At 39.1% G+C, this 14,904-nt stretch overlaps 1 protein-coding gene across 1 annotated transcript in view; it reads right to left on the reverse strand.

The window, feature by feature from the left end:
* hcn4 (hyperpolarization activated cyclic nucleotide-gated potassium channel 4) overlaps positions 1 to 14,904 on the reverse strand; it is a 70,516-nt gene that overhangs the window by 48,570 nt on the left and 7,042 nt on the right. Inside the window, exon 3 of the mRNA XM_065953018.1 lies at positions 2,193 to 2,616. Coding sequence (XP_065809090.1) covers positions 2,193 to 2,616 — 424 coding nt within the window. The remainder of the gene's footprint in view (positions 1 to 2,192; positions 2,617 to 14,904) is intronic.

A 14,904-nucleotide genomic window follows, 5' to 3' on the forward strand; every position in this document is an offset into this window, starting at 1 on the left:
TTGTCAGTGTGTCCACTCTATTCAAATGAAAGCAGGACTTTACTTCTTGTATCGCTTCCTTCATTTTGGACTCAGGAGTACAGCAGCAGGCATGCATAGAGGCACAGGGTGGCAGGGGGAGTCTCCCAAAGTGATTTCATTTGAACTTTTCCTCTCTTTGAAATGGCATCACAGAGGCCCGGCATGATTAATGTCACAACACTTTTATACACTGTTCTACAAGGGTGCCAGCTGAATATTTGAAAACCAAAAAAACTTTTCAGAACACCCGTGGGCAGGTCTGGGGTTGCTGTGGTTTGATTGCCAATCTGCTGCTATTCAACCTTTCCAATTGTCCATGTTATATCATCCACTCAGGTGAATGCACCCACTAAGTGGCGTTTCATTTTGACAACGTTGAACAACCATGCTAACTAATGGATATCTATATACAGTGATGTTAAAATGTGAATGTGAAATAAGGAGGGAACATTCACACTAAAAGAAAATTAAAATGTAGCTTTCATGCGATCCTAAGTTATTGGTATTATCAAAATTGTTATGATTTTTTTAATTTACCTTTTTCTGTGTTTGCTTGTATTTATATTTCACTTAAAGGACTTAAATCAGTGGTGCCACATGAAGTGACACATTACCAACACGTGAATGATAACGTTAATATAATTGTATTGATAAAATAAAACAATCATTATCCATCACTAATAATGAAGGCTCTGTGGTAAGAGGCTAGAGCACAACCAAAATAAGAACATATTTCTATTCGTTGCCCTGGTCCACTCTAATTGCTTTTATAGTTTAAATGTAAACCAAGTGAGAACCTTCCAATCTCCCAGTTGAAATGTTTGAATTTAACTCTTATCCATTGAATAAAACCTTTTCTAATACACTTGATGTTTTTTTCCCCTCTTATATTTGATCCTCTTTTATGTATTTCTTTTTGTACTGATATATCGGAGCAACCTGGCACAAGAATGTCCTTCCAGATTATATGATAAAGTTTTATCTTCTCTTCTCATTAAATACTTAAACTCTCGATTCTGAGATTAAACTGGAAATGTTCAATTGAACTGTGATAATAAGTTTAAATTCAAAAGAAACCAACATCTCTACAAGTAGGAATAATGTAACAATAGCATAAGAGCATTAAAATTCTTACCTAAACGTTATTTTGAGTGGAATGTATCTGAACTCAAAATTCTGCGTGAAAAAAACATCGTATTTTGACACAAGTTAAATACTGTGAGGACCAGTTATGTTTAATCTCTTACACTGTTTTTGGGCCTGAATTTACTTAAACTTGATGCTTAGATTCATGACATCATCATCAGCGCTCAATGCGATTTAACATCTGTAATCTGACCTTGCTCACTGATTGAAAGCACTCTTCATAGAGACACTAAACCTTGGTTATTTTTAGGGGAGATACTTGGAATAATACAGCTGTTTATTAGAAAGCACCGACTCTCCATAAAGTAGTTCTGCTCGTGATTTTCTCTTATTTTGTCACTGACCGCCCAAAGCAAGCCTGACTGTCCCATGTTCCCTAAAGTGTCTTCATGTTGACTCCACACTAAGACTTCCGATGCTTCACTTTGCACATTTTACCTCTGAGACTGAACAACAAGATCCATCTAGCCAGAGCAATGGGACATTTTCCTAATTATTGCAGCAATTATAATCATGATTGTGTAGCAGCGATGCCTCTCTGGGCTCTGTGGTCCCACTGCTAGCTAGATGGGCACACAGAGCGGAAATGCTAATCAGTAGCCTGGCTTCTTCAACCTATTGGTGACTGGGCTACAGCAAAGGAGCCTCTTCACTCCTTTCAAGGGTGGATGTAATCAGAAACAGCATCCAACCATATTTTCCACCTAGGGGACAGAGCTCTGCAAACATACTCAAGAGTATCTCCCCAGCATGGGAATACCGTTTGGATATAACTGGTATAGGAAGTGAAGCCCCATGTGTTTGACAAGATTCATCTAATAATATGATTGTATGATTGTCACTCAATGGGATTTTCTAAGTGTTTTCTCTGTCGCTGCTTCTCTGTCTTTTCCTCTCTGAGTGTTGACATCAAGGGGATCTAGTTTGCCAAGGACAACTTAAATTAGCGCTGATCATACAGGAGAGTGGGAAGTATCAGCAGAGCAACACAAAAGCAGTAAAAACAGTAGCATGCACTTTCCTACCTCTTCCCATTGATGGATGTAGCGAATGAGTCTAGAGAGACGCAGGAGTCGCAGCAAGCTGAGAATCTTGGTGAAGCGGACAATCCGCAAAGCTCGTGCCGTCTTGTAGAAATCTGAGTCAATCCGTGTCTCCACGATGAGGAAGATGTAGTCCACAGGGATCGAGGAGATGAAGTCCACCACAAACCAACTTCGCAAGTACTTGACCTTGATCTGTTGCGGATCCAGGATGATCTCCGTGTTGTCTTCCTTGACGATTCCCGTCCTAAAGTTGAGGACCAGGTCCATGAGGAAAAAGGTGTCAGAGACCACATTGAACACGATCCAGGGAGGTGTGTGCTCGTCTTTGAAGAATGTGATGCCAACAGGGATGATTATGAGGTTTCCCACCATCAGCAGCAACATGGTCAAGTCCCAGTAAAACCTTGGGGAAAAATAGAGAAAGAATGCTATGGTCAAAATGTATGAATTATTTCTATTAGCAACTCTAAGGGCGCGGTCATACTGGCCATCTGTACCGTGCTGAACTCAAGCACGATTGCCCCCCCCCATTGCGCCATTCCCATGCTGGCCGGCATACTGGCCAGGACTAACCGTGCCTAAAAGCACGATTACCTCTTGTACATAACGTTGTAATACAACACATGCACGCTTTATGTTATTATGAAGCGTCCGTGCAGACGCCTGCACATCGGAGAACAACACAGAGAACAGTTACTTTGTGGCTCATATTGTGTCATTTTAGTTAGATACAACCATGAAACTCTGGATTTCTCCATAATGAAGGCTGTCAGGGTTGTGTACCCGCGTGCTTGTGCTCGTGCATGAAGTGTACCATGCCGAAGCACACCTCTCCAAAGTGTACCAAAGCCAAGGAAGTGTACTGTGCCTGAGCACGATACGGAGCGATCACACTGGCCAAACAAACTGGACTTTAGCGTTGAAGCATGCTTGGGCACGGTACGGATGGCCAGTGTGACCGCGCCCTAACACTTGCAAAATCCTGCCTAGTTTATGGTTAAACTTATACTACTGTGTGCTTTGAAAAGTCTTTTAATAAAGTATTGTCACCAACTTGCTGCATTGAAAAACATGTTCCAAGAAATCAAGACAGTTTCCAATCTTTTAAATAAGATGTGAAAACTATAATAATGTTAATAATACGGTCCATTCCCTATAACTCAAAACCATCGCAAAGTGACCTACACTAACAATAATAAAGTCATTGGAAACATCAATAGAGCAATGACTTGTTTTCATCTGCACAGGAAGGCTTTTCTCACAGGAGACTTGGATAGGGCAGGGTAGGAAAAGTGTAAAAACGTTATAAAGTCGATGATGGCGAAATTCCAGTTGTAGGGACTTGGCTTCTAGACACTTTTAAAAAGCCATTCGAATTTTTGTCAAGTCTGAAAAAGTAAAATACAATGTTTACTTGCGTTCACATTGTTGAACTATTACTGAAGTGTGTTATATTCCTTTATTAGTCTAACAACCTATACTGTACTTACATAACCTCCCTAATGCCAGTGGATGCTTATCATTGAAGCTATTTGTGTTTGGACTGTATATCACAGCTCAGCGGTCAATGAGAGTTAACAGTTAATTACAAACTGTACTGGGATCTTGTCCATCTTCCAGGCCTCAGAGTTTGGATATAAATTGCACCCTCTCCTGGCTCTGTAATTCAGTTCAGATCAGTCCATTTGTGTGATGATGGGTGATATATCTTGGATGCTCCATAGATTGCACCATAAGCAAATGCTGCAATGTGCACTGCTTCAGTAAGCTTGGATGATTTAAGCCACCCACCTTTAAATAGGCCACAAAGATCTATCTCTGTGCAGAACCAATTTCAAGAGCAGTGCTATTCGAAATAACAAAGAAAGGAAAGGGAATGCATAACTATGTACCTATAGGGTAGAGATTATTTGTAATGAGAATCCAGCTAGATTAATCAAGTAATTAATTACTTCTCGGTCACTTCCTTGTTGCAGCTGAGTTCTATAGATTTCATGTTGTGTCGAAGTAAATAACTTGTGGCATTACAAGGAACTGCTGGATCACACATCCTGATATGAAAAGACCTCTGGCCATGTCAAGTTGAATGAAAATCTAGTTTTATTTTTGGTACATAGTGTCTGCCTTACAGGCCAAAAACATACTGATAAAAATAACCTGGCGCTCACCAGGTGTCTTCCACTTTTATCCTCGTGAGATTTTCTAGAGACCCTTATTTTTTTCACATCCAGAGTTTTTGTTTGTTTCAACCAATGATGTACACTTTTTTTATTTCATTGAGGGTAGTAAAATGGGCTTTTCTCTTCAAAGTCCTATGCGCAAGGTTTGTGATAAAGCAGTAAAACATGCCTATTACCTTTCTACCTTGATATTCCGTTGATGCTGCTACAATAATATTTGTTCTGCATTGCAAGAAAAATAAACTTGTTATTTTTTAAATAGCCCCGAACTTGGTCACGAATACATTTTTTTTTTTTGTGTGCAAGCGTTGTTAGCTTTTCTTTTTCCTTTTGTGAGCATGACTAAACTCCATTAGTGATGCATTACAGAGGCAAAACAAGGGACATCAATAATGACCAGCACTGTGTTCTCCATGTTACGGTTTGTCACGGCTGCCTTTGGAAAGGAGAAGTATAACTCTCTTACAAATAAAACTGTGGACAGATTTTTCCTCTCTATAAATAAATAATGACTGTTAAAAACAGCTAAAACTACAAAGGTTGCTATGCAGCTCCCATTACATTAAACAAATGTCTGACACTTACACATGCGTATGTAAATAGACAGTACAAACATACATGTATCTCAGTTTCATGATTATTGCACACACAAACACACAGAGAAGAAATAGTGACAGTAATTGGATTTCTTCAAAGTAAAAGGGTATCTACTGTTCCAGCTTGTTGTCATGAAGAGTTATATTTAGACAGACCTTGCCACCACTGTGTTTGCTCATGTTGAGAGTGAAAGCCCAGGAGGAAAAGAAAAACTTCAAAGGAAAAAGGCAAACACAGGTAATGACATTTGTTTTTCATATAGCCATGTTTCCTTACATTACAAATGCCAGATATTCAGGGCATTTGTATGAGATCAACAGCTTACTGATAAAATGTAAGTGTGCTCGCAGCACTTGACAGGTCTACTAGAGATGAAATGAGAATTTGTGTTTCTTTCACTAACTGAATCAACTTCAAATCATTTACTTTGTTTATGCTGTTGTTTGCATAAGCTACGATGACTCAACCATACATTAGGCTTCTTTTCACATTAAAGGACAATTCATGACCTTTCTTATTTTTGCAGGTTCTTCACTAAAAAGTATGATAAGAAAAAATAAACTATTTTCTGTTGCACACAATGGCATAATACATTTTGTTTTGGCCAATCTTGCAGCAAAACTCTGGTATGCATAATTTTGTAGAAATCTCCTAAAAGAGATGAGAAACTGGCTTGAATGATGTCATCCCTGTGTTAAGGTGACATTATTATTGATTGGTAACACAAAGGTAAGTTAAAACTTACACAGGACAGGGAACTAGGTTTATTTCTAAATATGAATCCAAATTGGCACTGATTAATCCGAGGGTAGCTGAAAGGTAGCTTTAGCTTCATTTAGCTTCCCCAGGCCTCCATCTAACATGTAAAATGTAAACATGCTGAGTAAGCAACATTGCTCGACTTAATTAAAAGTGTTTTTTTTATTGCGATATAATCTGTGCTGTGATTATTGTGTAGGCTTATATCGGGATAACGATAAAATCACGATTAAATGTGCAGCCCAATTTTTTTGTATGCCCAAAATGACAATCTTTGCTTGACAGCATGGATAGTTTGCTAAGATCTTAAAACAAAGAACAGCAGAGGCTAATTTTGCAGGTATTTCATCATAAACCAAACAACTGTTGTAGACTTCACCTAATGCTGCAGACAAACATTCCCATCCTTTGAGCCAAGACGCATTCATGCAAAAAAAAAAGATAAGCCTTACATGCTTGCCAAAGGTTGTATTCCTTATAAATAAAATCTGAAACCTTGCAGAAAAAACTCAGCCTGTAGTAAGATAAATGCTGTATGAAAGACAGCATGAGGAAACAGAGTGAAAGAAATAGAAAATTTGTGCCAGAGAAGAGACCATGAACATCTCAAGTTCAACGGGACAGAAAACCATTTAAGACCCCTGGACTTTTCTCTTGCAAAACAAATTTCTGTCTGCCACCTGTATAAGTAAGAGGCCAACTCACATTTAATAACACTTTTGAAAACGGTAAACTGAGAGCAGATTCTGCACACTGGTTGTAAAAACACATTTGACAAAATATCAAGTGAATGCAATACATGCTCTGACAGAAAAAAAGAGAAACCTGCTAAGGTCATTGAACCTTTCAGTGTAATTGTAATTTTTGATTTTATTTGTCATACAAATTTAACTAGGAGTGAAAGGTCTCCTATGACCAATAAATAAATAGACTTTTAAGAACATCCCAGAACAATTATAATTGTGATTGACTCATAGGGTTATTAGGGTCACCAATAGGCTGGTATGCCGAATTTTGAATATCTGTGTCGGAACCCTCTACCGTGTTTGTTGCTTTCTGTAAGTGAAGCCTGTGAATGTGTGCATTTTAAATGTACGTGTGAGCGTGTCTGTGTGTGGGGGCATGCACGCATGTGTAAGGCATATGTTAATGATATCTCCTTTTCACTTGTGGTTACCTTGCCTTTGCCTCCTAATGGCGGTCAGGCCACCTAAACATAGCAGGGATCCATTAAATGTAGCTGTAGCAAAGGTTCAGACACACTCGTTTTATTGTTTATTCTCATACCATGTCAAATCACTTCTCCACGCATGCTCACTCATTACTTCTCGTAATCATCACCTGGTCACATCTATCCAATAGCACTGCTCCACTCCCTCATTGTTAGCCTATCACATTGCTGCTGTCTCTTTTAAAAATGGCTTTCTCTTCCACTAGTTCATTCATGCCATCGTTACAAAATGCAGAAACCCAGCAGTGTTAAAGGTTAGGTTAAAAATAATTAAAATGCTCCTTCATTTACCTTTTTAAAACTAATTTTTAATATGTAAATTGACTTGGATTTGGTGGTAACAGAAATGCTTAAATATAGGCTTGAGACAAAGAGGTTTGTAGGAATTAAATCCAATCAAAACATGTCAAAATATAAGACAATTACAAACTCTAGAAAAACGTATCCTGCGTGTGTCTTTCTTTGTCTCATTATTTGATCAAAGTTGGAGGGAAGTAAACTGCGATTTACAGAATAGAAGACATACGTAGCAGTTTGCCAATCTGACAGTGAAAGAAACTCCCACCTTACATCATGTTAGTGCTGGGATTACAATGTACTGATGAAGGGAGCCATGACATTTTGTTGTCTGTAGGTCCAAAGCCGCAGCCCACTCTGCTCCCTGGTGGGATGACCAGGGACAACGGGAACATGTTGTCACCCTCAGAGTGCATCTGACTACATGATAAGCCTCTCTCTTTCTCCTCACCCTGCCAGCTAGGCTACCTGAAAGGCAACGTGAGAGTCACCACAAGCAGCCCGAGATGGACACACTCACTTTTCAGAGTATCTTATATTTAAAATGGAGAGGCACAGAATAAATAAGAAAGGAGTGAAAATTGTCTTGTCTATACAGAGACCTTGTGTACATTCCCCCTGTAGAGACTCCTATCAGTTGGCTATCATGCTGGAGGAGTGAAAGAATAACAGCCAAGCAGATCATCTGTCATGTCAGGTACAGGAGGCAGACAGTGTCTGCCTTTATTCTGTATCACACTGACTGAATGGGAACAGCAGAGGAGCAGTGGGTGATCGCAGACTACTCTACCGCGAGGGCACCGGCCAACACAGTAATGTGATTTTGGCTAATTACATGATTGAAATTGATCTGTTTTTGCATGAAAAAGCAGCACCCCCTTCTGAATTATTAATTTGTGTGTTTGTTTGTGGTTGTGAGGGTGTGTGAGAGTCTGTGTGTGTATGTGTGCATGTGTGGCTGTGTGATGATTTGGTTTAAAGTGATCCTACTCAGAGGTACTGCCTCATATATGCTTTAGAATATTCTGCATCAAACTCATTTTCTCTCCCAAAAAAATTAATGTCGGTCTAATATCAAGTACAGATGACACAGAAATACTGTTTTATTTTACAGTTTGTAAAGCCAATTGTATGAAACTGATTGAACAGCACGGTGAACAGTACAAACAGCCATGACTAAAAAACAATATTTAAGTTTAGGGGTGCGATATTAAAACGTGACAATATTTCTTGTCGGGGTGAAAACTGCCTTTCCATTCCAGTATATAGACGCAGAGGCAGAGCAGCAGCCATCATGACGAAGTCTGATATTGAACTAAAAATGACTATAGAAGATGCCCTCGTCACTTGCAAATTGTTTTCTTAAAAATAGTGTTAAATTATCGTCTCGTCTCTTCTCCCGAACACAAATACCGTGTATCATCTAGTCTCATTAGTTGAGTGTACCATCACATCCCTATGAATATAAAATAAGATAAACCTCTATTTGTCCCGCAATGGAGACATGTAGTGTTACTGCAGCAAAGAGCAAGGACAGCCAAAACAGGTGCACACAATTAAGTAAATAATTGTTGAGGAGCCAAAACAGAGCTGCAGTCTGAACATTCAGTTAAACAGAAAGAAACACCATCATGCACACAGTCACATAAAGTTGAACATGTTATGGCACCAGGTAAGTTCTGAATATTATTGCTCACAGTATCATTCTGAGGATATTATGATATGGTAGATATTGAAATATGATAATAAAGATAATTGAAGGTTAATCACATTGATTGATCATATTTAGCTGATAACTGGTGGTAAAATGTGCTAACAGGAGCTCTTAATCTCCAAGTGTGTCTTTCTTTAATTTGAAGGTGTTTAGTGTTGTATTTGGACTTTTTTCTCTTTTTAGCTGAATTGGAGCTTAATATAAGAATAAACCACTCAGTATCTCATACACCACCCTTGTATCTCATTTTAAGTTAAACCTGATGCACATGTTGTTTGAATGTAGTGTAGGGGGCACAGAATCTAAATCTATGCTTCAGGTGGTTTAGCTGCTACTCAGGTTATAATACATTTCAAATGCATGTTATTTTATTTATGATGTTTAATAGACATTTTCAGAGCCAGATTGATGGTAGGTAATTTTCTAATTGCATGATAACACTGAATATGCTATCATGAAATTATATTTGTATTTAGCTACAAAACCCTGCATTAGCATTTATTCTAACTGAACCACTTTTACATGGAAATTTGTCTCAAGTAATAAGTGACAGAAAAACAGTGTCATTGACACTTTTGAATGAATGAGGAGGCTTGAATGAAAATTAAACATAGCCTGCTCTGGTTAGGGAAAAAAATAGCAGTTCATTTTACATAAGCTACACTTAGCCACAGGGTGAGCAATTCATGATAAAGCCTGTCACACTTAACTGGAGAACAGCCTCTCTTTAGCAGCAACGACAATCAAAAACCTCATGTGACTTGCCCACAAAAGAGAAGCCCATTGTGTTTAAAGAGCACAGTTAAGAAACACAGCAAGATGCAAGTGTCGTCAAGAAAAAAAAAAACAGGTTAAAAGGGTTAATCCTATTTTTGTTGTCACCCGCTCCAATGAACTGTCATAACGGCGCTGTCTTTGCTGAGCACAGCCAGCAGGCACACTGCAAGCACATCACTGACACTGGGGCTCTGCAGTCGCAGGTGGCTATATTTAGGTGAGGCACGCTGTTTCAAACCCAGGCTAAGAAGATTTCATCAGAGGTAAGAGGCAAATCTCCCCAACCTTAGGCAACGAGAAAACAGAGGGATTTGCTAAATACCTACAGAGGGGAGAGGAGAAGCGAAATCATGAGAAAGAAGTCAACCTTACCTAACACTGCTTATAAGAGATTCATAAATAAGATTACAAGCAGTTCTATGCTAGGACATCAAGGTGAGGGTACAGAGTAAGGTCTTTCAGTAACTTCCAAACTCTGACTGGAATGGTTATTCAACTCAGCCAAGAGAAAGACAATGCTTTAGACACAATGTCAAAGCGGCTGCAGTAGAACATTTTCTGACGGATAGAGGTCTCATCCCTTAAAGTTAAACGTGAACAAATGTATAAGAGAGCCAAAAGGCTCAGAGCACAAAAGATGAGCTGGAGATTGATTAACAGATCTCATAATTACAGAGTAAACTTAAAACCAACTGAATCTAAGTGGTTGATAGTTTTAAGATCAGCAATAATTATGAACACAGCAAATCAAGTAGAATACATTGATTGTTTTCATTAGTTGGTTGTCAAACCCAGGTTATGTCTTTGAGTACATTTGGCATTCATATGGTCAGAAATACTTAGAGAATGAGTTAAGTGTATCAAAAAGTGTATATAATGATCACTGCTTTGATTGGAATAATCCAAAGGCAAGACCTGATGACAGGGAAGTCGAAGACAAAGCAACAGAGTCTGCTGTATGCTGCTATAATGAGAATGTTTACTTTTATATCAATGCTACGAGTAGTTTGACAGAACCAGAATATCAACAAAGGAGCGGAGAAGATCATACTAGCGAACAGAAAAAATACTGTAAATTATGTTCAGTTGCATTGCATACAGTATATGGTCATGCACCGATCACAGGAAATAAGCATCACCACCCCCTCCCGCTCACTGCTGTGTTCTCACATCAGCTCACTTGGACGTTCTGCAGGGAAAGAAATAATTGGCTGGTCGGTTCGGGCCGAGTGAAAAATGTGGCTGTGTGCGTTCACACATGCAGCTCCTCCTACAAATATCAGGAGTTTTTAAGAGTTTTGTGCAAGTGTCAAATCCCTTTAAGTATCTACTTCTTGCCCCAATTTCCCACCTGCGATCCCCCCCACTTTGTGTATGTGTGTGTGTGTGTGTGTGTAAATTAATAAGCTTACTCTAGGGAAAATGAAGAAGTGAGAGCCAAAGCGGTTCTGTGGTAGACAGGCAGAAGACATAAAGCGTTCCATCCTTGGCCACCACCATGCACTTATCCTAGTTGCATATGCCAGTATCTGCACTCTAGCGTTGTGGACTGTCATCCTGCCACTAATTGCATCTGTGTTTTATCATGATGTCTTGTTATCTCCCACAAGGTCCTTAGGGTCATGTCAAGTGGGTCCCCTGTCAGCCAGAGTGTGGCAGAGGAAACACTGGCCTGCCAACTGAACATGACAATCCCTCCCCTGCCCCTTAAGTCCAGGACAGAGGAGAGCCAGAGAGATAGAGAGAGAAATGGAGCAGTGGGCTTTCTCTGAACATAGATGAGGTGCTAAGATAGGGTACCGTCTATAATACCAGGAGCTGATCACACCGAACACCATCACCTCACGCCCTTGCTCTGGGCTGCACCAGCACTGGGACCATTATCTTCACCACTTCAGGTACAGCAATCAGTAAATGGAGCAGCTACAATGAAAGTCTTTTCTATCCATCTCAAAAACGACGATCTGAGGGTCAAAGGGCGACAAGGAGAGAAGGGGCATGAAAAGAGAAAATGAGGGGGGAGAAAACATGGAAACGGTGAGAGAAAATGAGACTGAACAACATGTATCCAGGCTATTGTGCAGAGACGACCAAAACAAGGGGTGTGAATGAGAAAGAGCTGGTTGTCTTAAGGGAGTAAGGGTCACCACTTTTGCTTCAATGTTGATTTGCAGAACATTTCGTAAACCTAAGATAAATATAATCCAAATTAATGCAGCATAAAAGCTAATGGAAAGCCCTCAGTAAGAAGACCCTTGGAGCATGAAATCAAATCAAATTGGAGAGGAGATGCAGTTTATCAGATTTTTCTGGTTTGCGTGAGTAAGCAAAAGTGGGGGCTTATCTGACTGTTAAACCAAACAAGGTAGGATTTGTCTGTTTTTTTTGTTAGCACCATCATTTTCTGGATTGTGCATGCTATACAGGGTCAGGGATTGGATTTGTAAACACCAACTTTGCTGCTGCCTCACTATTCAATCAAACACCGGGTAACTTGCTGCTACCTAAACTGGGTTAGACATGTTATCGACTATGGTGATGGCAAAGATAAATCAGGAGTACCTTCCTCCATAGCAGAGGAGAGAGAACAATCTGTCTCTCACTGCTTGTTTTATAATCCAGCCATTTGTCTGAGTCTTCTGGACACCCAGCGTGAGGCTGGGCCAGGCCAAACACATTGATCCAGGGAAGTATTTCCTGTGAATCACACCAGCCACACACAGAGTTCTTTATTCGACGCACTGGACTCTGGTCCTATGAGTGGAAACCCCACTGTTTCTAAAGCGCTGAGCCTTCAATACATTCTTACAGAGTAAATGTAAGGTCCTCTTAGGAAATGCCACCCTACATGATAGCTTGAGAGTAAACATATTATTTAACTTCACATAAAGATATAGAGTAGATTATTCACTATTCTGAATAACTGCAGCCCTAAAATCCATTAGCAAGATGTGTTAACATTAAATAATAACTGATCAGAGCAGATTAAACAGGATTACTATTAAACTGCAGAACCAAATACCAGTTATATGGAATTGTATGTTAATATAATATTTATAAATCCATATGTATTACTAATAATCAAAATGATTTGAGTATAAAAGGTTTTTTTTCTGAATCTTAATTGTAACTTGACAAATAAATCTCTATTCACTCAAGTTCACTTAGAATTCCAACCACATCACCTGGTCTTCATCAACACATGTCTGGGATTGGCTCTATGAACGTAACTGAAACTCATTTTCAACACATTGTGTTGAAATTATGACTAAAAAAAGGGCAACTCCAAATGCAGATTAATATCAGGAGTTGCAGTTGAAAGCTGATAAAGGTTACTTACGTGGTACGTGGATACTGAGTAAAGGTTTCGTATAATATAATATATATATAATATATGACCTATGCCTGAGCGTTCTGCCTTTTAATGGACAAACCTCTTTACATTTGAGGCACAAAAACTGTTTTTGTTGATTCTTAAGTGAGTTGGAATTTTATGAAATGTTTTTAGTAAAGCATGTATAAACCATTGTAATATTATCATATCAAAATACAGTGTAGACAAAAAAAGAGAAAAGGGGAATTGAAGCTATTTTTTGCATGCAAATTACAATTACATCACATGAAAGTCAATTGTAAGAAAGATGGAATGATTATGGACATTACATTATAAAATGTAATAAAAAATGACTGTGACTGTCACTTAACATCTTCCACTCGAGTCACCTGCAGCGGGAAATGATTTCTCTGGCACATTTGACCAATTTACCCATTTTACCAAGTTTTTTACATCAACCATTAAGTGCTTTTTAATACCAAGTTTCAAACATTATGTTCACCCTCTGTAGCTTCATATCTGTGCCTGTTTGACACCTCGGTCATTTCCTATCTGGCTGATAGGAAAAAGCAATCCAATCTCAGAGAGACAAGGGGTGTGAGAATCCACCTGGGACACAGGCAGGGCTGAAAAGGTCAACCTGTGCTAGATATAGTAGAATCTGTGAGAGGAAAAATGGACAGGCTGGGGTCGAAGCGTGCAGGCAGAGGTCAGGGAAGGTGTTATTCGGTTACTGTCCTGAACAAACTATGCATAAAGCATGGCTAATTTGTTTTTCAAAAATTATACACTTTTTTTTAACCACCTTTCTCCAGCTGAAGGACAAATCAGGGTCACCACATGGTTTTGCATTAAAAACTTGAGCCAATTTCACTTGCAAGGGATGAAAAGAAATGGGACTTCATGTATCACACTATTCTCAGTGGTGCACTGAGCTGCCGTATAACGTGAGTGTTAGTGAATAGACCCTCACAACATTGTTAAAATTAGTAAATCCTGCCATCTGGCTTCTAACTAAGAACAAACCAAGAATAGCAATTACAAACATTATTTCACCCAGGTCTTTGTGTGAATAGTGGGCCTGGATACAGAATGGAAGGCACCAATCTTAGGTATTCATTTTGACCATGTTGACAATTCTGGTCAAATAGAGCCAGCTGTGCTTAGTGTATTACAAGCAACCAATTGCTTTCTTCTTTTGAAAGTTGTATTTTTTTTAAGTACAACAAAAGTCTTCAATTCGAGGGCAAGGGCAATTACAAGCAATGATACCAAAGAGAATCTTTATTAATGAGATAAAGGCTGTGTCACAGACTAAAGAATGCCCTCTTGGGCATCACCAAAATATTACACCTATTTAATCCATCTTGCTGTTGATTGCCACTTTTTCAACCGGCAAATTTGTGTGCAGAGCCTCAATTTGGAGGTCAAATAATTGTAACTGTGCTAAGGGCCAAGAAAAAATAAAACATGCTGGAATGGATTAGCGTCTATTTCTGTGTTTATCTCAACAAAGTAACAAGGAGCCACCTTTGCACTGTGTTTCCTCTCCTTTCCACTTTTTCCTCTGCATGAACCAAGTAGACAACTGAGGTCATCAACAGATGAGTGTCAGTCCAATGTGTAAATGGAGAAGCCACTCTTAATACGAATATTTTTTGCACTAGTCATATACAGGAAGTAGTATTAAAAATGATGTCATGACCGGAGGCCTTGATCATTCTACTGTCAAACACAAAGCTGAGCAAACTTACTTGACTGCATGGGTAGATGTGTTCGGAAAATGAAAAACATCTTTTCTC

This window comes from Labrus bergylta, chromosome 3 (genome assembly GCF_963930695.1).
Source record: "Labrus bergylta chromosome 3, fLabBer1.1, whole genome shotgun sequence".
NCBI classification, from domain to species: Eukaryota; Metazoa; Chordata; class Actinopteri; order Labriformes; family Labridae; genus Labrus; species Labrus bergylta.